The 21812-nt window shown below is 36.2% G+C and overlaps 1 protein-coding gene across 4 annotated transcripts in view; it reads left to right on the plus strand.

Annotated features, from left to right (window-relative positions):
- Window positions 1-21812, plus strand: part of Evi5 (ecotropic viral integration site 5) — a 213554-nt gene that overhangs the window by 29052 nt on the left and 162690 nt on the right. For all 4 annotated transcript variants that reach the window (XM_076863518.1, XM_076863519.1, XM_076863521.1 and 1 more), the window contains exon 2: window positions 15626-15855. In XM_076863518.1, the coding sequence (XP_076719633.1) occupies window positions 15707-15855 (149 nt within the window). In that variant the 5' untranslated portion in view covers window positions 15626-15706. The remainder of the gene's footprint in view (window positions 1-15625; window positions 15856-21812) is intronic.

Here is a 21812-nt window from a genome sequence, read left to right on the forward strand (position 1 = left end):
TAAAAAATACTTATTTTCATGAAAACCATAGGAGGTTGGCCTATTCTTAGTCCCCCACCCCCTTTTTTTAAGATGTAGGATTGAAAGTAGTTGATTGAGGGGCTGCTGTTGTGGCTTAGCAGGAGGGCACTAGCATGTGTGAAGCTCTATGTTCCCTCAGCACCACATTAAAAATAAATAAATAAAGGTATGTTTATAAAAAAGAAGGAAAGAAAGAAAGTGCTTAATTTGAATTGCTGAAGGTCACACAGGTAAGTATACTGGGTACTGAGGTCACACTGGGTACTTGATCCAGCAAAGAATGAAAAGTGATCTGTGGAGGGCATCTGATAATAAAGAAGATTCCTGGAATGTAAGAGCAAATCTCTAAAGACATGCAGTAAAAGCCAAGGGAAGAAATGGGGAAGAAAAAAACCTGTTAGCATGAAAATAATTACATTTATTGAGTTATAGACATATGCTAAATACTTTGTGTAGTTTTATTTATTATTCTTATTACCATTTCTATTTTAAAGAAACTGGCCTGGAATTAGGATTGAACGCAGGTCTTTAATTTTCAAAGCCCAAGTGCCCAATTAATTTGCATTTGAGGTTTGAAATTTGTTGTTTTGTAACAATATCAAGTTGGGTTTGTGAGATGAGTACTTGTGGAAAATAGTGATTAAATTGGGAGAAGGGCTGAGGCTGTAGCTCAGTGGCAGAGCACTTGCTTAGCACATGTGAGGTACTAGGTTCAATTTTTTTGCACCACATAAAAATAAATAAAATAAAGCCATTCAGCCCATCTACAACTACATTTTTTTTTTAAATTGGGAGGAAAGGTAAAATTGAAAGGCTAGCCCAAGAAGTACCATAGCTGAATAATAAGAATTTAAAAAATATTTTTATTAGTTGTTGATGGACCATTATTTTATTTATTTATTTACTTGTGTTGCTGAGAATTGAACCCAGTGCCTCACACATGCTAGGCAGGTTCTCTGCCACTGAACCACAATCCCAGCCCTGAATAACAAGAATTTAAGAGAGAAAATATAAAGGAGGATGTCATCAAAGAAATAAATGAGGAAAACTTTTCCAAATGGAAGATTTTAATTTAAGTTCATCAGAGTGCTGTGCAAAACAGATAAAAAAAGATTGTGTTAAGACATTCATTGAATTTTTACTACTAAGGGGCCAGAGAAAATAAGAGAAGTTCCTGGGGGCAAAGGGAAAATAGATTAACTAATAAAATTAGAGTAGCTTCAGATTCTTCAACAAGAATACTAGCAGCTAAAAGACAATAAAGAGCATTATCTTAAAAAATCTGAGGGAAGCCACTTGAGGTGGCACATGCCTGTACATGTGGGAGGCTGAGGCAGGAGGATTACAAGTTGAAAGGCCAGCCTCAGCAACTGAGTGAAGCCCTTAGCAAGGCCCTGTCTCAAAATAAAAAATTAAAAAGGACAGGGGATGTAACTCGGTGATGAAATGTCCCTGGGTTTTAACCTTCAGCACAAAAACAAACAAACAAAAATACCCTGAAGGAAAATCATTTCTCATCCAGAAGTTTATAACAGCCAAATTTTCAAGTGTGACAGAAGAAAGCCATTTTCACATTGTAGTGTCTCAAATTTATGTTTCATGTAACTCTTCTCAGGAAGCCAGTAGAGGAAGTATTTCACCAAAAATGAAGTAAAGGGAAGACTGGGTTTAGGAAACAAGTGTTTCAACCCAAGAAAGAGGATAAGGGAAAACTAGGATCACAGTTCTGTAGTAGGTACAGAGAGCAACCAATTCAGAATGGAGCAGATTACAAGGTTGAAAAAGGGATTTGATAAAAAACATAAAATTGATAGCTCATGTGATATGCTTGAATATATTGAGATTTATGTAATTGTATGAATTGGAGAACTATTGGGGATAAATTAATAAACACAAATAAAACTAAAAAAATTAAGACAGTTGAATGGGTTATCTGCCACAGTCTGACTGGGCACAATTCAGGAGCCACTTGTCAAAAGAAACGAACTTTATTTTTAGAACACACACTGCACCACACAGCTCTTCAGGAATTCCCTCAGAGCCCAACTGCCACCACTGGCTTCCCACAAGCCTCTCAACCTCCCTCCACCCCTCCTGCTCTTGAGGCCGATTGGCTGGATCGCATGGGCAGAGCGGAAAAAAAGTCCCCCAATGAGCAGCTCCGTGGTCTGAAAGGGCAGGGAAACAGCCCAATGAGCATCACAGCAGAGGAGCCAGTCAGCTGGCAGCTAGAAGTTTGCTGGGGCTGCTGTAAGCCAATCATCAGCTGGCAGCTGGAAGTTTGCTGGGGCCCCTTCAGCTGTGGCTCTTAACATCTCCCCCTCTCTGTTTAAACAACAAGCATGTGGCTTAGGGACCGTGCCTGCCTTAGGTTGTCCAATACTACGTATGGTCCTTACCCATCATCGGTTGAGCTGATCTCAAGACGTCAGCCCTCCTGTCTTAGGTTGGTACCATTGCAATTGGATCTTACCCATCATTGACTACCAGTCCAGCATACAACCACACCTGTGGATAGGTCTTTGTACCAGCAGGGGGGTGAGGTTCTTTGCCTCACCTCTGTTGGCCCCCAAATTTTAGCTGAACGGCCATCACAAGCAGAAGGGAGGAAGATACACCAAGCAAATTGACGGCTCCTTTTGGAAAAATTGTACCACCGATGACACCATCAGCAAAAATACCCCAACACTACCACAAGTCGCTGCACCAACAGATAGTTCACAATGTATACAAGTGAGTTCACAATGCATACAAGTGATACACAGTCCAGGCAAGTTCTGCAAGCAGTTCAGTGATAGCTATTGCAGAAGCTGTAGATTGGTTTTATCTTTGTCTTCACCGGCACTGGGATGAAGATAGGAATTCTGGAAATAATGGCTAAAGAAAAAATTATATAACATTCCAGAAGGCACTAAAAGAAAACAATTTTCTGAACAATTTACATTATCTTGAACAGAACTATTAAATATAATGAAAAGGAAAGGTGAAAGTAAACAAACAGATCCGTTAACCTCCTTTTTTGTTCACATACTAAAATAACCCTCAACAGCTGTTTACCCAATTTAAATTAAACCATTTAAATCACATGAATAAAAAAAATATTTGGATCCAATTTTTCGTGAGTGCTCATCATATATGATATATGGACATACGTACATACAAACATACAACACAAAACACAAGTGTGCACACATGATATGACACATACAACACATAACATAGTAGTAAAGGCCTTATAACTTTTTACAGGTGAAATCTCCATTGCAATGTTTAAAAACTCTATAGTCAAAAAAAATAGAACTGATCAGCAAAAACATTAGCCTAGTTCTGTATGAGCTCAAAAAACAAAATAGAACTTCATGATGTGGGAAAGGGCAATAATAAAGTAGATATTGAAAAAAGCATCCTGGTTCTGTCGCAGATGCAAGGGTAGCCAAACTGGAGTTCTGGATATCAGCTGTTATGGATTTGAGCCAAATCATCTTCTTTTTGGTCTATAGAAATCGCTTTAGTTAATCTCTCTGGAATCCAAATCAGCTGCTGTTCTCCCTGTGGAAACACACAAATAGACCCCTGACTCCAGACAATCACTGGGTCAGAACCTTAGTTAATCTCTCTGGAATCCAAATCGGCTGCTGTTCTCCCTGTGGAAACACACAAACAGAACCCCGACTCCAGACAATTACTGGGTCAGGACCTTTCCATTGTCCTGTTAGAATATCCTTCCAAAGTACCTTGGGCTTATGTACATTTTTTGGACACATATGCCTTTCCGCAGCACTAAGTCCTGATGAATCCAAACTTAAAAAGTTTAGAGTAAAAATGGTTATTTTAAGTTTATCTTTGGGGAATATATACCCCTTTCCAATTCCCTCTTTTTGCTTTATAAGTATATAAAATATACTTTATAAGTATATTTTAATAGTTTGATGAGCTCTTTCAACTATGCCTTGTCCCTGTGGATTGTATGGGATTCCTGTTATATGAGTAATGCCAAATGATGAGCAAAATTGTTTAAAAGAGGTAGAAGTATAACCAGGGGCATTATCTGTGTTTAACTGTTTTGGAACGCCCACAGTGGCAAAATTTTGTAAGCAATGAGCTATAATATCTTTAGTTTTTTTCTCCGGCATGAAGGGAGCCCATCAAAAATCCGGAAGAAGTATCAACTGTAACATGCAAATATTTTAATTTTTGAAATTCTGGCAAGTGTGTGATGTCCATCTACCAAATATGGTTAGGTATCAGTCCTCTAGGATTGACTCCAAGATTAACTTGTGGTAAAAAGGTCACACAATTTTGACATTGTTTTATTATTTGTCTAGCTTGTTCCTTAGTTATTTTAAAACGCTTTTGTAAAGTATTAGCATTGACATGGAAATTTTGTGAAAATTTGTAGCTTCTTCTAGTGTAGAGAAAATATGTATGTCATGTGTAGTTTTATCTGCTAAATCATTGCCCAAACTAAGGGCTCCAGGCAATCCTGAATGTGCCATGATATGTCCTATAAAGAATGGATCTTTTCTTTCCCAGATTAGACTTTGTATAGTGGAAAGCAAGGAGAAAACAGTAGAGGAAGGGGAAATCCTACCAGCATCTTCAAGGGATACTATAGTATTAACTATATACTGACTATCAGAAAATAAATTAAATACAGAATCTTTAAACATCACAAAAGCTTGTAATACTGCATTAAGCTCTACCTTTTGAGCTGATTGTTTGGGTACTAAAAATGTAAAAGTTTGATCAGGTGTAACTATTGCTGCTGTACCATTATTTGACCCATCAGTGAATATATTTGGAGCATTCATAATAGGTGTTTTTCTTGTCATTTTTGGAAAAATTACAGGATTCAATGACCAAAAAGACAATAAAGGATTAGATGGTAAGTGGTTATCAAATGAAACATTAGATTTGCACATGATTATTGCCCAAGTATTTAACTCATTAGCTAACTCATCAATTTGATTCATAGTATATGGAGTAATAATTTTATTGGGAGAAATTCCAAACACTCCTTTTGCTGCTTTTATTCCTTTGAATATTAATTTTCCTACAGCCTCAGGATACCTAGTAAGAATAGTGTTAGGAGAATAAGATAAATGTACCCATAATAATGGACCTTCTTGCCAAAATACTCCTGTAGGAATATTTTTTGTTGGTTGTACAATAAATAATAAAGGCAAACTTATATCAATTCTATCCAAATGCATATTTTCCATATATGTTTCAATGATTTTTAATGCCTTTCTTGCTTCAGGCGTTAACGTTCGGGGTGAATTTGGATCTGATGGACCTTTTAGGATATCAAATAAAGGTCCCAACTCTCCTGTTGGTATACCTAGATAAGGCCTTATCCAATTTATGTCTCCTAATAACTTTTGAAAGTCGTTAAGTGATTTGAGTTGATCTACTCGTATTTGAATTTTTGGTGGATGGACCATGGTTGAGGATAATAGAACTCCTAAATAATTAATTGGAAAATTTAATTGTACTTTATCTATTGTTATCGCTAGATTATAATTTTTTAATAAGTTTGTAAGTGTGGCATAACATTCTAGCAATGTGTTTTTATCTTTGTGTGCTAATAATACATCATCCATATAGTGAAATATTTGTAGTTCAGGATTTTGATTTTTAAGTGGCTGGATTACTTTGTTAACATAAATTTGACACATAGTTGGGCTGTTAGCCATCCCTTGAGGGAGTACTTTCCATTCATATCTCTGATCAGGACCTTCATGATTCAGTGCAGGGATAGTAAATGCAAAACATGGACTATCCTCAGGATGAATTGGAATTGAAAAAAAACAATCTTTAATATCTATAACTAAAACATATCAGGTTTTTGGCAAAGCAGACAATTGAGGAATCCCTGATTGAGCAGGTCCCATAATAACTATCTCATTATTAATGGCTCTTAAATCTTGCAATAATCTCCATTTACCAGATTTCTTTTTGATGACAAAAATGGGAGTATTATGGGGAGATACAGAAGGTTGTATATGTCCTTCCGCTAATTGTTGTTTGACCAGGTCATGGGCTGCTTGTATCTTTTCTTTAGTCAGGGGCCACTGAGGAACCCATACTGGTCTTTCTGATTTCCAAGTAATTTTTATTGTCTCAGTGACCCCTTCTGAAAACCCAATCCATGTCTATTTATTCCTTGATCTATTTGAATTGGTGCTGCTATACCTTGTTTTTGTTCTCCTAATCTTTTTTCTTTCCTAAAACCTTGTCTAGCCATAATTGTGGGCGCATTTGGATTGATGTTATTTGTTAATGTTAGTCCTAATTGATCTAGGACATCTCGTTCCCATAAATTTATGGGAAGATGATCCAATACATATGGCTGTATAGTTCCTTCACATCCTTCAGGATCCTTCCAATCTAATACCATTGCACTTCTATGGGGATTAGTCGCCACTCCTAGGCCTCGAAGCGTTTGAGTGGCTTGTTGTAATGGCCAATGTTTTTGCCATTCTTGACGAGAGATGATGCTAAGGTCTGCACCTATATCCAGTAGCCCATTAAATTCATGTCCTTGAATATTTAGTTTTAGCATGGGGCAAGAATCTAAATTTAAAGAAAGCATAGCCCAATCTACACCTGTGGAGCCTAATCTCCTGGAACCTCTTTCTACAGTATGACTGGAAAATTTATCAAGTAGGCTGGGTATTATTAGTAACTGTGCTATTGTATTTCCTGGTGAAATTACTGATATATCCTTTGGAGAACTGGCTATAATTTTTATTTCACCTTCATAATCGGGATCAATTATCCCAGGACTTATCATATGTCTTTTTAGAGTAGAAGAACTGCGTCCAATAATAAGCCTACTGTTCCTTTGGGAAGAGGTCCTTTTACCCCTGTGGGAATGATTTGAACTCCCATCTCTGGAGTTAGTACTGTTCTGGCGGAGGCGCAGATGTCCAATCCTGCACTTCCTCTGGTTTGTCTAGTGAGGGATTTAATGGACAATGTGTCCTGGGCACTACCCTGATGGGGTTGCTGGGTTCCTCCAGTGCTCCATATATTTGTGGTCTTGGGCCCCGGAGCATTGGGCCCCCTGTCCATTTTTTGGCAATGGAGCCCGATGCCTTTCTCCACAATATCGTGGATAAACACCTGGTCCTTGTTTGTTTTTTGATGATAGAGTACCCTCTATGGTGGTTTGAGAACAGCATTCATTAGCCCAATGTCTATGGCATCGTGGGCAAATACCCAGTATTCTACTCCTTTGATACCTAGTTTTGTTAAACCCTCCTCCTATGGGGCAATTCCTTTTAAAATGTCTTGTTTGTTCACAATTGTAGCATGTTTTTGGCCTGGCATCTAAAACCTGTTGTACTGCAGCTGCCACGACTTGCCCTTGTTCATTAATGTCTCTACATAATTTAATATATGTGTTTAAATCTTCATGTTTCCATGGTCTAATGACTTCTCTGCACCAACGATTCGCTTGCTCATAAGCCAGTTGTTTTATTAATGGCATTGCTTGTTCTGTATTCCTCAAAACTCTGGTAGCTGTTTGAATAAGCCTGTCTACAAATTCAGCGTAAGGTTCATTACCTCCTTGTATTACCTTAGAAAATTGACCTTGTAAACCTCCATGTCCTTGTAAGTCTCCCATGCCCTAACCGCATCAACAGCAATTTGTAAGTATACGCCAGGATCATATGCAATTTGTTGCTGCTGATCCTCATAAGGTCCCTTTCCTAACAACATATCTAGATTTCTCTGAGGATAACCAGCTGCTGCATTTCGCCTAGCCGTCTCCTTTCAAAATTCCTCATTGGCAACCTTTCATAACAGGTATTGTCCTCCATTTAGCACAGCTTTACACATATTAGCCCAATCTGCTGGCGTCATGTTCAAGTTGGTAATGGATTCGACTATGCTTACAGTGAAGGGTGCTTGAGAACCATAGGTTGTTATAGCCTCTTTTAGGTGCTTCACTGTTTTGAAATTTAATGCATGGTGAATTCGCTGCCCTCTTGCCTGCTCAATTTCAGGGCATGTTAATATTTTCTCAGGATCCCATCTATCAACTACGGGGGTTGGGGGCCTCCCAGCATATGGAGGTGGCGCTGTTAGTTGGACACTTACACCCTCTGATGATAGAAAGGTGTTAGTAGCAGTCTCCTGTAGAGGTGGCGCTGTTGGTTGGACACTTATCGCCCTCTGCTGATAGAAAGGTGGCTTTTTCTGCTCTAAACTTTCTTCCTCTGTCTGACTAGCTTGAGAGACCTTCTCTTTTACTTGAATTTTTTCCTCTGTCTGACTAGTTCGAGAGACCTTCTTTTTTACTTGAATTTTTTTCTCTGTCTGACTAGCTCGAGAGTACTTCTCTTTTACTTGAATTTTTATGTCTTCTCCTTCCTCTACCTTTGTCTGAACTGAAGGCTTTGGACTAAGCAAACAAGATACGAACATCCACAATGGCAATGTGCCAACTGGCAGAGTCCCTGGGCTTTTCTTTTCTATTCTTTTTAAATCTTCATCATGATGGTTCCATTGTGATATATTTAACAACTCCTCCTTAAAAAGCCATGGGCTACATTTTTGTATTGTATCAATGTATACCCTGACTGCTCTTGATTTTACTGGGATGACTCCTTCCTCCAACAATTTACTTAACACTCTTTCGGTTTGTTTTTTACTAATTTCTGATCCCATATTTCTACTATAACTATAATACAACCCAACAAGATAATGCCAAACAAAACCCAAACAGAATGAAACAAAAATGGAACAGCAAAGAATCATTATATCAGCCTTTCTATCCTCCTGAAATGTCCATCCGTCCTTTCTTCCTATCGGTTCCTCAGATGTGAGTGGTTTTTCTTCCATCTTACACATCTCCAGGGACAGGCAACTTAAACAGAAGCGAAACAAAACAAAACAAAAGAATCTTAAAATGGCTACCCATCCTCTTGCCCTGCCCTCAGGGGCGAGCAGTTTACCTTATCACTTACCCTCAGTCGTTCCCTGTGCGGCCCACCAAATGCCGCAGTCTGGCTGGGCACAATTCAGGAGACACTTGTCGAAAGAAACGAACTTTATTTTTAGAACACACACACCACACCACACAGCTCTTCAGGAATTCCCTCAGAGCCCAACTGCCACCACAGGCTTCCCACAAGCCCCTCAACCTCCCCCTACCCCTCCTGCTCTTGAGGCCAATTGGCTGGGTCGCGTGGGCGGAGCCGAAAAAAGTCCCCCAATGAGCAGCTCCGTGGTTTGAAAGGGCGGGGAAACAGCCCAATGAGCATCACTGCAGAGGAGCCAATCAGCTGGCAGCTAGAAGTTTACTGGGGCTGCTGTGAGCCAATCATCAGCTGGCAGCTGGAAGTTTGCTGGGGCCCCTTCGGCTGTGGCTCTCAACAGTTATCCACCTGTCTCAACCTCCCGAGTTGCTGAGATTACAGTCATATACCATCTGTGCACTCCCATTTGGAAGCATTTTCATATTCATGTCTGGTTGATGCTAGTGCCTAAGCTGGACAAATATCTCCATCTACTCTTTAGATGTGGTCTCTCTGGACTAGTTTCGGCTTCCTCCCCCATTTTTTTTTCAGTTGTGAAGATTGAACCCAGGGCCTCATACACACTAAACAAATGCTCTTCAATTGATCTATATCCTTAACCCCTAGTTTGGGCCTCTTAACAGTATGTTGGCTGGATTCCAGGAGGGAGCTTCTGTAATCACTTTTGGTATACACTATTGGTTGAAGCAGTCAAAAAGTTCTTCTCTGATTCAAGGGACAAGAGGGTACATGAACTTCATCACGTAATAGGAAGATGTGGATTAGGAAATATGATCATGTTATGGGTTGAATTATGTTCTCTCTTTCTCTTTTTTAAGTTAATTTTCTTTTTAATTTTTTAATTGATTTTATTTTTTTAAATACATGACAGCGGAATACATTATAATTCTTATTACACATATAGAGCACAATTTTTCATATCTTTGGGTATAAAGTATGTTCACACCAATTCATGTCTTTATACATGTACCTTTTTTTTTGCATTACAATTCTTATTACACATATGTACCACAGTTTTTCATATCTCTGTATATAAAGTAGGTTGACACTCAATTTGTGTCTTCATACATGTCCTTTGGATAATGATGTTCATCACATTCCACCATCCTTGCCTCCTCCCTTTCCCTCCCACCCCTCTTCCCTATCTAGAATTCCTCTATTCCTCCCAAGCTCCCCCTCTCTACCCCACTATGAGTCAGCCTCCTTATATCAGAGAAAACATTTGGCATTTGTTTTTATGGGATTGGCTAACTTCACTTAGCATTATCTTCTCCAGCGCCATCCATTTACTTGCAAATGACATGCTTTTATTCTGTTTTATTGCTGAGTAAAATTCCATTGTGTATATATGCCACATTTCTTTTATCCATTCATTCAGTGAAGGGAATCTAGGTTGGCTCCACAGTTTAGCTATTGTGAATTGTGTTGCAGTAAACATTGATGTAGCTGTGTTCCTGTAGTATGCTGCTTTTAAGACCTTTGGGTATAGTCGGAGGAGTGGGATAGCTAGGTCAAATGGTGGTTCCATTCCCAGTTTTCCAAGGAATCTCCATACTGCTTTCCATATTGGCTGCACCAATTTCAGTCCCACCAGCAATGTATAAGTGTACCTTTTTTCCCTACATCCTCGCCAACACTTATTGTTGTTTGTCTTCATAATAGCTGCCATTCTGACTGGAGTGAGATGAAATTAACTTAGAATAATTTTGATTTGCATTTCTCTAATTGCTAGAGATGATGAGCCTTTTTCATATATTTGTTGATTGATTGGTAGATATGAAATGTGTAGTGCCACACTATGTATTCTTTTTGGAATTTGATTTGATACTTAGAGATATATTGGAATTTTGACTCCCAGAGTACAGGCACTCATAGTTCCTCATTAGCCACAAAATGTCTTTTACCCAGATGGAAATATTTACAAGCAAGTGCAAAATCTCTATGAGCTAGATAGAAACGTGGTGACGTAGTTGTGTTGTCAGATTTATTATTTCTTTGCGATCTACATTTACCATAGGATGAGGGAAAGAAGTTCAGAGGTGGCAGGGTAGAAGTTTGGAAAAATAGAGTTAAAGGAGAAATTGGACAAAATGATAAATGAAAAATAATTCATTTCTGTAGGATTCCTAGAACCATGAGTATTAAATTTTATTAAATTGAACTGTAATTAAATATTTCGGCTATACTTAAGAATTTAAATATACTTAAGAATTTAAATTTCGGCTATACTTAAGAATTTGAAGATGGGTTATTAAGCCTTCAGTAGTTAGGCTGGATTCCAATTCACTGAGGTTGAAAGAATGTCAGAATTGTGCTTTTGGTTATTCCAAACTCTTTAAATTGAGCCTATTGTAACAGTTGCAGAAGCGATATAATAAATTGTTTTAGCAAGTTAGAGCAAGTAATGTGTGGTTTTTGCCTTTGCAGCAATTAACTTTAGTAGGGGACTTTTATATAATGGGAATGTAAAACATTACTTGTTGGAAGTTGTAGCTATTTGAAATTAATGGTCATTTTTAGTAAAGCATGCCATTTTTCTGAACACTTTGTACATTAAGTTTTCTGATTTAAAATATAGTATTATTTTGAGATGCAAATTGGTACCATTTTCATAGTTGAATCTGTAGTTTTGTCTTAGGGATAATTGATTACATTGTTTTATTGTCTTGCCATGGTTACTTCCACTTCTGGCACAAATTAAGTTTTAGCTTCATTATTCTTTGATTCCCTATTTGGCCTTTTGTACCAGTGAACTGTGTTGATCTATGATTTGACAGGATACAGCATTAATTTCCACGATATATAAAGAAGTCTACCTGAGGTGCAGGTGGCAAAGATTTTCTCCCATTCTGTAGGCTCTCTCTTCACATTCACAATTGTTTCCTTTGCTGTGAAGAAGCTTTTTGGTTTGATACCATCCCATTTATACATTCTTGATTTTACTTTTTTCACTTTAGGAGTCTTGTTGAGGAATTTGGTTCCTAAGCTGACATGATGGAGAATTGGGTCTACTTTTTCTTCTTTTTTGTGCAGGGTCACTGGTCTAATGCCTAAGTCCTTGATCTGCTTTGAGTTGAGTTTTGTGCAGGTCTAATTTTATTTTGCTACATATGGATTTCCAGTTTTTCCAGCATTATTTGTTGAAGAGGCTCTCTTTTTCCAGTGTATGTTTGTGTCACCTTTGTCTAGTATGAGATAACTGTATTTATGTGGGTTTGTCTCTGTGTCTTCTATTCTATTCCATTCATCTTTATGTCTGTTTTGGTGCCATGCAATTTTTTGTTAAAAACAAATAACCCAATCAATAAATGGGCAGAGGAACTGAATAGTCAATACCATTGGTTAACAAATATATGAAAAAAAGTACAACATCTCTAGCAATTAGAGAAAAGCAAATTGAAACTACACTGATATTTCATCTCACTCCAGTCAGAAGGGCAGGTATCAATAATACAAGTAACAATATATATTGATGAAGATGTGGGGAAAAAGGTACACTCATTACATTGCTGGTGGGACTGCAAATTGGTACAACCACTCTGGAAAGCAGTATGGAGATTTGCTAGAAAACTTGGATTGGAATCACCATTTGACACAGTTATCCAGCTCCTCGGTGTACACATAAAGGACTTAAAATCAGCATACTATAATGACATAGCCACATCAATGTTTATAGCAGCTCAATTCACAATACCTAAGTTAGGGAACCAAGCTAGGTGCCCTACAACAGATGAATGGATAAAGAAAATGTGTTATATATACACAATGGAATATCACTCAGCCATAAAGAAAAATGAAATTATGGTTTTTGTGGTAAAGGGATGAAACTGAAGAATATCATGCCAAGTGAAATAACCCAATTTGCAAAAACCAAAGGCCAAATGTTTTCTCTTGATATGCAAATGCTAGCACACAGTAAGTGGGGTGGAGAGGGAATAGAAGTTCATTGGATTAGACAAAAGGGAATGAAGGGAAGGGAGGGAGGATGTGAATGGGAAAGACAGTAGAATAAATCAGACATAACTTTCCTTTGGTCATATGTAAATACATGACCAGTGTAACCTCATCATGTACAACCACAAGAATGGGAAGTTATACTCCATGTGTGTATAATATGTCAAAATATATGCTACTTTCATATATAGCTAAAAAGCACAAATAAAAGAAGTCCTTCTTTTTCCCTGGAAGCAGGCATTAATAATCTGCCCAGTGCTTATTTCCTTATTTCCCATAGTTTATCCTGCCTTTCTGTCTTGGGAATTCTTCCTTCAATAACCAGAGTCACCTGGTACTTTCTATAAGATCATTTCCAAAGTAAATAAGTTCTAAAAGGGGAAAAATATTGAAAATGAAAAGAAAATGAGAGGTAGTGTCAGGTTAATAAAACTCTTTCTCCCATCTAGCATTTGTAATTGAAATCTTTGTCTTTTTGGAAGTTCCATCCTCATGTTGAATGGCTTAACTATATCCTTGGAATCCCTTTTCTGTTTTATCCTTTTCTTAAATAGAATTTTCATGCTAGTTGGAGTAGAAGTCAGGACAGAGAGCCAAGGATGTATTGATGTTTAGAAGGAAAGCTGTAGGCAAACTCAAAAAGAGTATAGTATTCACTGCCAGAAGTTTGAGTGGGTTTTTTTTTGTGTATGTGTTGGTGTTTTAGTGTATATACCTTTGGATTATTATTTATAAGCCAAAGTTAGCTGTTTTATTAATCCAGGAAATAATTTATAATGCTTTAGACATTTTTTCAATTGTGTAAATTTTCACCTCTTCTCAAAACACATAAAAATACTAAATAATTTGGCCAGTGCAGTTGTGCATGCCTGTAATCTCAGCAACTCACGAGGCTGAGGCAGAAGGATTGCAAGTTCTGAGGCTGCCTCCACAACAATGTGAGACTCTGTCTCAAAATAAAAAATTAACAGGGCTGGGGATGTAGCTCAGTGTTAAAGTGCACTTTGGTTCAATCCTCAGTACCAAAAACAAATAAAAACAACCAGCCAAACAAACAAACAAACAAAAAAACCCCAAAGAACTTCATAGTTTGGAGCCTTTATATATCTAAGTACTCTAAAAGAGTCAGAAGCTCTTTTAGTAAGTTTCCTATTAAACCTTATTTTGTAAAGTCATATAGATAATGTTAATTTTGCATTGGTATTCACATACAAAATTAACAATGTGTGTTTGAAAATTATCTGAATTTTTTCAGCTGAATTCATTGTGTACATATCTGCTTAAGGAGATTGGCATGGTTTATTACGACAGCTATGTATAATTTGTTGAATCTTAGGAGAGAGGAATTTTGAAGGTTTATCTAGTTCTGGTTCTTCATCTAAAACAAATTCATCCTTAGTCAACTCTAGACATTTGGCTCTTATAATTGCTGCTTTAATGTAGCTATTGCTAGGGAATGTATTATTCTTTGTGGGTATCCATCCATCCCACCCTTCCTGCCTTTCTCTCTCTTCCCTGCTTGCCTTCTTTCTTTCTTTTATGGGTGCTGGAGATTGAACCCATGGCCTTGCACATTTTAGGCAGTTGTTGTACCATTCAGCTGTGTCCCTCAGCCTCCATTCTATTTTTTAATAGCTCCAATTATTTAAAAATTCTACCTTGAGCTTTTCTTACTCTGTTAGCTCAACCACTTATCATAATTTTGTTCCTTTGGAGCTAGTCATTCTGTGAAAATGCTTTTTACTTGTTTGATGACAGATTGATAAGGGTCTCATTACATCTTATTTATGATAAATACACCCAGATTTTTAAAAATTAATCATATCACAGGATTTCCCTATCATGATCACCTCAATGACATGTTTTAATTCCTGCTTTACAAATGGGTTTGACTAAAATCCCAATAAAAATATACTTTACATACTGACTCAGCACACCTGTGCTTGTACATACATACATACAGTATATATTTTTAATACATATATGAAGTAAAAATTTCATATAAAATTACATCTTTTGATATTTTTTGCCCTTTTTCTTTTTTCTTTTTGGTACCAGAGATTGAACCCAGGGACACTTAACCACTGAGCCATATCCTTATCCCTTTTTATATTTTATTTAGAGCAGGGTCTCATTGAGTTGCTTGGGGCCTTCTAAGTTGCTGAGGCTGGCTTTGAACTAGAAATCCTCCTGCTTTAGCCTCCCAAACTGCTGGGATTACAGGTGTGTGCACTGGCTCTTTTTCATTTTTAAATGAAATATTTGTGTTACCATTTAAGTGATTTTATCACTCCCTTGTGTGTTTCAGTTTGTAGTTTGCAAACATTAAATTTGGAAAAGTTTCCAAAACCTGTATGTTAGGGTCATTATTGCTAAAACTTGTTTCATCTTTATCATCTCAGAGAGAGAATTCTAATGGTAATTTTTAAGTAGAACTTAACAGGATTGTGCTTGCCTAGCACGTGTAAAGCCCTGAGTTGGAATTCCTAATGTAGCAACAACAACAAAACTTAAAAACAAAAAACAAAACAGAATTCTCAAGTTCTCAGTAATAAATGCGATAAAACTAAAATCTATGCAACTTATTTTTTAATCCTCAGGTGGCGACAGACAAGGTTGCAGAAAAGCTGAGTTCTACTCTCTCATGGGTGAAGAACACAGTTTCGCATACAGTCAGTCAGATGGCCAGTCAGGTGGCAAGTCCATCTGCTTCATTACACACTACATCCTCATCTACCACACTGTCAACACCAGCCCTTTCACCGTCTTCCCCATCACAATTGAGTCCAGATGACTTGGAACTCCTGGCTAAACTGGAGGAACAAAATAGGTGAGTGCGGTTACTTGGTGTTCTCTTTCCAGTTATCATACAAACCCAACTAAAGTAAAAAAAAAAAAATTAAATATTTATTCATATTAAGAATGTTTGTTTTCTAGTTTTTGGCTTCTTTATCAGATTATGTAACAAAGTATTTTAGTCTTTTGGGTGGAGTGTTGGTCATGAAAAAGATTAAATTTTTCTTCCTGTACGGTTAGATTTAGAGGTTTGTTTTCTTAATACAGCAGAGTCCCTAAATCCCTCCTGAACTTTATTTAAAAATATTTTTCTTTGGTGGTACTGAGGGTCTCACCCAGGGTCTTGCATTTGCTAAACAAACACTCTACCACTGAGATATACCCTCTGCCCTACCATTTTTATTTTAAACTTTCTTTATAGCCCCCTTTGGTTAAAATGTAAAACAGTTTAATCCAGTATGACTATCTGATTTGTGGTTTAGAATGAGAAATCTTTTTAAAAATGTAGCCATGAAAGGCACTATATCACTTTCTCATAATGAGTATGAAATGGAATAGTTGTTTACTTTGCTAGGAATGTGTACTCTGGATCCTTTGTATTTCTTCACTATGTTATTATCAAAACCTCATTGGGGGTATTGTCTACAAAACAATATAAAGAAGAATACCTTTTTGTGTTTGACCAAGTTATATAATGCCACTGGCTGTAAGGATAATAATAATGGTAATTTTTAACAGCTTTTTTTGGTGTATAATTGACATAATAAATTACCAATATATAAAATGTACATTTTGGTAAGTTTCAACATTGGTGTATTCTGTGAAATTATCACCCAAATAAAGGAAAAAAATCTGTATCATCTCTCCCTCCATGTCCCACTGTAGAAATAGAATCATTCACTATTCTACCCTTTTTGTGTGGTTTGTTTCATTTAACAGAATTATTTGGAGAGTTGTCACTCCTTTTTGTTGCTAAGCTGTATTCCATCATATGGATATATCACAGTTTACTCATCTGTTGCTGTGAATGGTATAAACATTTGTGGATAGGCCTTTGTGTTAATGTATACTTTTCACTTCTATGGGACAAACACCTAGGAATAGAATTGATAGATTGTAGTGTAGATATTATGTTTCACTTCCAAACTATTTTCCAAATGGCCTCTATTTTTTCACATTCCCATCAGAAGTCTATGAAATTTCTAGTTCCTGTACGTCCTTGCCAACAGTTGGTTTGGTCACTCTTTTTAAATTTTAGTCATTCTATGAGTATTGATAATATGTGGTTTCAATTCAACACTCATAGTGTTGAGCATCTTTTGTATTTATTTACCATCTGTATGTCATCTTTTTTCTTTTTATGGCACTGGGGATTCAACTCATGGGCACTCTACCAGTGAGCTACATACCCAGACCTTTTTACTTTGAAATATGTTCTCGATAAGTTTCCAAGGCTGACCTGAACCTGTGATCCTCCTGCCCAGTCTCCTGAGTCACTAGGATTCCAGGTGTGAACCGCTCTGCTTGACTAACTTATCATCTTTGATTTTAAAAAGTAAGGTAAGCCCTACTTGGTGGCTCACTCCTGTAATTCCAGCTACTTGGGGGGCTGAGGCAGGAGGATTGCAAGTCAAGGCCAGCCTCAGCAAATTAGTGTAACTCTGTCTCAAAATTAAAAAATGAAAAGGTCCTTGGATGAGCTCAGTGGTAGAGTCCCTCTGGGTTCAATACTTAATACCAGAAAAACGAAAATAAAGTTAGGTTTTTTGCTTTCTTGTTATTGTGTTTTGAGAGTTCTTTATATGTTTGGGATATAGATACCTTATCAAGTACATGATTTTCAAATCTCATTTTTCCAGTTGGTGGTTTTTTAATCTCTTAAAAGTATCTTTTGAGCCATGCGTGATGGTGCACACCCATAATCCCAGCTACTCTGGAGATTGAGGCAGGAGGATAAGAAGTTTGAAGCCAGCCTGGTCAATTTAGCAAGACCTTGTCTCAAAATAAAACTAAAAGAGGACCGAAGATGTAAATCAGTGGAAGATCATAGCATGTATGAGGCCTGGGTTCAATCCTCAGTACCATTAAAAAAAAAAAGTGTCTTTTGAAGAGAAGTTGTTATAAATTTTGATCAAGTCCCAATGTTAAATTGTTTTTTTTTAATAGATTGTGTTTGGGTGACTCAGGGTTACACAGGTTCTCTTATGTATTTTCTTCTAGAAGTTTTATTATTATTATTATTTAAAGAGATGGGATTTTAACAAATTAGGACAATTTTAAAAAATAAAAGAGATTTTTTTTTTAATGCTAATTAGGCTGATCACAAAGTTCGGTACAGAAGTGATCCTTCTACTTTAGCATCCTGAGTAGCTGGAACTATGGATGCCCAACATCATGCTCAGTCCAAGAAGTTTTATAGTTTTAAATTTTACACTTAACTATTGTGTAAACTATTTGAGTTAATTTTGTATTTGATGCAAGGTATAGATCAAAGTTTATTTTTTTGAATATGCACAAACATGATTTTTCCTGTACTGTTTGTTAAAACCACTATCCTTTCTTTATTTAACTACTCTTATAATTTGGTTAAATATCAGTTGTCCATAAATATATGAGTCTCTTTTTGGACTCCATTTTGTTTTATTCATCTCTTTCTGTTTTTTAATGCCAACATTATACTACCTTAATTATTATAGCTTTATATTGAGTCTTTTGTTTTTAATTTTTTTTAGTTGTAGATGTAAACAATACCTTTATTTCATTTATTTATTTTTTATGTGGTGCTGAAGATTTAGCTCAGTGCCTCACACGTGCTAGGCAAGCATTCTACCACCGAGCTACAACCTCAGCCCCTGTATTGAGTCTTGAAATCAAATAGTGTTAGTTTTCCAACCTTGTTGTTTTGTTTTGGCTTTTGGTTCTTGACATTCCCATATAAATTTTAAAATCAAGTTGTTAATTTCTGGAAATATCTGGAAATTTTTGTTGAGATTGCATTGAATTCCTAATGATATTAATATTGTCTTCTACCCCCAAAACAATATATTTCTCAATTATTGTTTGTCTATGGTATGTTTTTAAATTTAGTTTTTAATTGCTCATTGCTAGCATGTGAAACTATAATTGTTTTTCTTATATTGATCATAAATTCTGGAGCCTCGCTGCAGAATTTTATGTAATATGAAGTTCCATTGTTCTTGTAGGAGGTTTTTTTTTCTTTTTTGAAATGTTTTAGATGTTGATGGACCTTTATTTATTTATTTATTTTTATGTGGTGCTGAGAATCAAACCCTGTGTCTCAACATGCTAGGCAAGCGCTCTGCCACTGAGCCCCTGGTAGGAGTTTTTATTTTTGTTTTCAAGATTGCTTAGGTTTTTTTGTATAGTTGAACATATTACCTGTGAATAAGAGCACTTTTACTTCTTTTTCATCTTTTGGATACCTTTTGTCTTTTTTCACCTGCCTATTGCAACAAATTAGAACCTCAAGTATACATTAAAATGGTAATAGCAAACAGACATTTTTGCTTTGTTGATCTTAAGGTGTAAAGTATTATATATGCTGTTAATTGTAGGTTTTTCATATGCCTTTTATCAGGCTAGGTAAATTCCTTTTTATTTCTTATTTGGTTTAGAGTTAAGATACATTTTAGATTTTATGAAATGCTTTTTCCAAATCTATTGAAATGATCATATGATTTTCATCTTTTAGTCTGATAATGTGGCAAGTTGATTTTGAATCGATTTTGCATTCCTGGGACAAATTCCACTTGGTTATGATATAGTGTCTTTATAAAATATTATTGATTTGATTTGCTCATTTTTTGGGAATTTTGGATCTATGTTAATGAAGGAAATTGATTTTTATGATAGTTGTCTTCAAATGGTAGTTGATTGGAAATGTCTTTGACTTTTAACTGAAATGTCTTGTTACCTTATGATGCTTGTGTGATCTTTCTAATATGGGTTTTTAGTGCTAATTTTTTTTAAACCCTGCCTTAGCAACATTCCTTCAAATTTATTACTTGTTTTATGGCCCTGAATGTTGTCTGTCTTGTTAAATGTTCTTTGGCATTTGAAAAGAATGTGTATTCAGCTGTTGTTTGCTGAAACGGTGTATAAATATCTGTTGGCTCAAGTGGATTGATAGTGTTGTTCAAATCTACTATATCTTTGCTGGTTTTCTTCTGTTTACTTGTTATGTCAGGTATTGAGAAAGAAGTATTAGAATTTCCAGCTATAATTGCATATTTGTCTGTTTTCTTCTAAATTCTGTCTTTGTTTTATGTAGTATGAAGTTCCATTATTTGGTGTATGGACATTTAGGATGTCTTATATCTCATTATGACCTTTATGCTTAGAAATCTACTTGATTTCATTACTGTAGTCACTAACTTTTTGAATAGTTTTAACATTTTATTTTTCCCCGTCTTTTATTTGTATTCTTTGTGTGTGTGCATGCACGCGTGTGTGTACATGCATGTGTGTATGTGTATGTATGTGTGCTGTGTATCTAACCTAATGCAATCAACCTGTGTGTCTAACCTAACTCACAGGCAAGCACTCCTCCACTGAGATATATCTCAACCCTTATTTAGGTCTATTTTAAAAATACAATCTTACTAGCCTTTTGATTGGGTTAGTTAGATGTTTTACTTTTTTAAAAAAGTCAAGTAAGTTTTATTTCCTGCTTACATTCACATTCGTCTCAAGGTACAGGTGAGTACATCTTTACTTCATACTTCCTTCCAGGACCAGAACCCAGGTGCTATTCAGGGTAAACTGGACTTAGAAGGAAAAAGATGTAGTTGAAATACCCAGGGAGTGATATGTATAACTTTTCCTTTACATTTTATGACCCCAAAGCAAATCAAATGGCCAAACCTTTTTGAGTCAGATAAGAAGTATAATTTGCAGAGGTGAAAACATATATTTTATTAGTTTCTTCTTTTGAATTTTTATTTTAGATTTATTCATATGCCATAGAGTTCACCCTCTTAAAGGATATAATTTAGTGTTTTTTCAATTTAGTGACCCAGTTGTACAACTATGATTATACTGTCCAGTTTCAGAACATTTTCATCAGTCCAAAAAGAAACTGTGTTCCCATTAGTCTTCCCATTTCATTCTATTTCCAGCTACTAATTTACTTTCTGTCTCTGGGGATTTGCCCATTCTGGGCATTTCAGAATCATATAACAGGCTTCTTTCATTTTGAAGATTTTGAGGAAAATAGACTGCTTACATTTAATGTGATAATAAATATGGTTATATTTAAATCTGTTATATTGTTTTCTGTCATTGTTTTCTTTTAATCATTTGACCTTCTTAAGACAACTTATCACTCTAATTTTTAAAAATTTGTTTAGTTATACATGGACACAATATCTTTATTTTGTTTACTTATTATTTTTTATGTGGTGCCGAGGATCGAACACAGTGCCTCACACATGCTAGGCAAGCGCTTTTACCGCTGAGCCACAACTCCAGCCCCCCCACTCTATTTTCTTTTTAAAAAATTTTAAAAAATATATTTATTTTTTAATTGTAGATGGACACACAATATCTTTATTTCATTTCTTTTTTAATGTGGTGCTGAAGATCAAACCCAGTGCCTTACTAGTGCTAGGCGAGCCCTCTACCACTGAACCACAACCCCAGCCCTATCGCTCTATTTTCAAAGGATATTTATTACACCATTATTCATAATGTATTAAGAACCTTTGAATAGTACACTTGCATTTACAATCCTTTGTGCTAGTTTATACTTTTATATATAATTCCCATACTGTAATATTTTTGCCTCAACAGTTATCTTAGAAATGAAATCAAGGACTGAGGATATAGCTCAGTTGGTAGAGTACTTGCCTCATATGCACAAGGCCCTGGGTTCAATCTCTAGCACCACACACACACAAAAGAAAGAAAGAAAGAAAGAAAGAAAGAAAGAAAGGAAGGAAGGAAGGAAGGGAGGGAGGGAGGGAGGGAGGG

This window comes from Callospermophilus lateralis, chromosome 7 (genome assembly GCF_048772815.1).
Source record: "Callospermophilus lateralis isolate mCalLat2 chromosome 7, mCalLat2.hap1, whole genome shotgun sequence".
NCBI classification, from domain to species: domain Eukaryota; kingdom Metazoa; phylum Chordata; class Mammalia; order Rodentia; family Sciuridae; genus Callospermophilus; species Callospermophilus lateralis.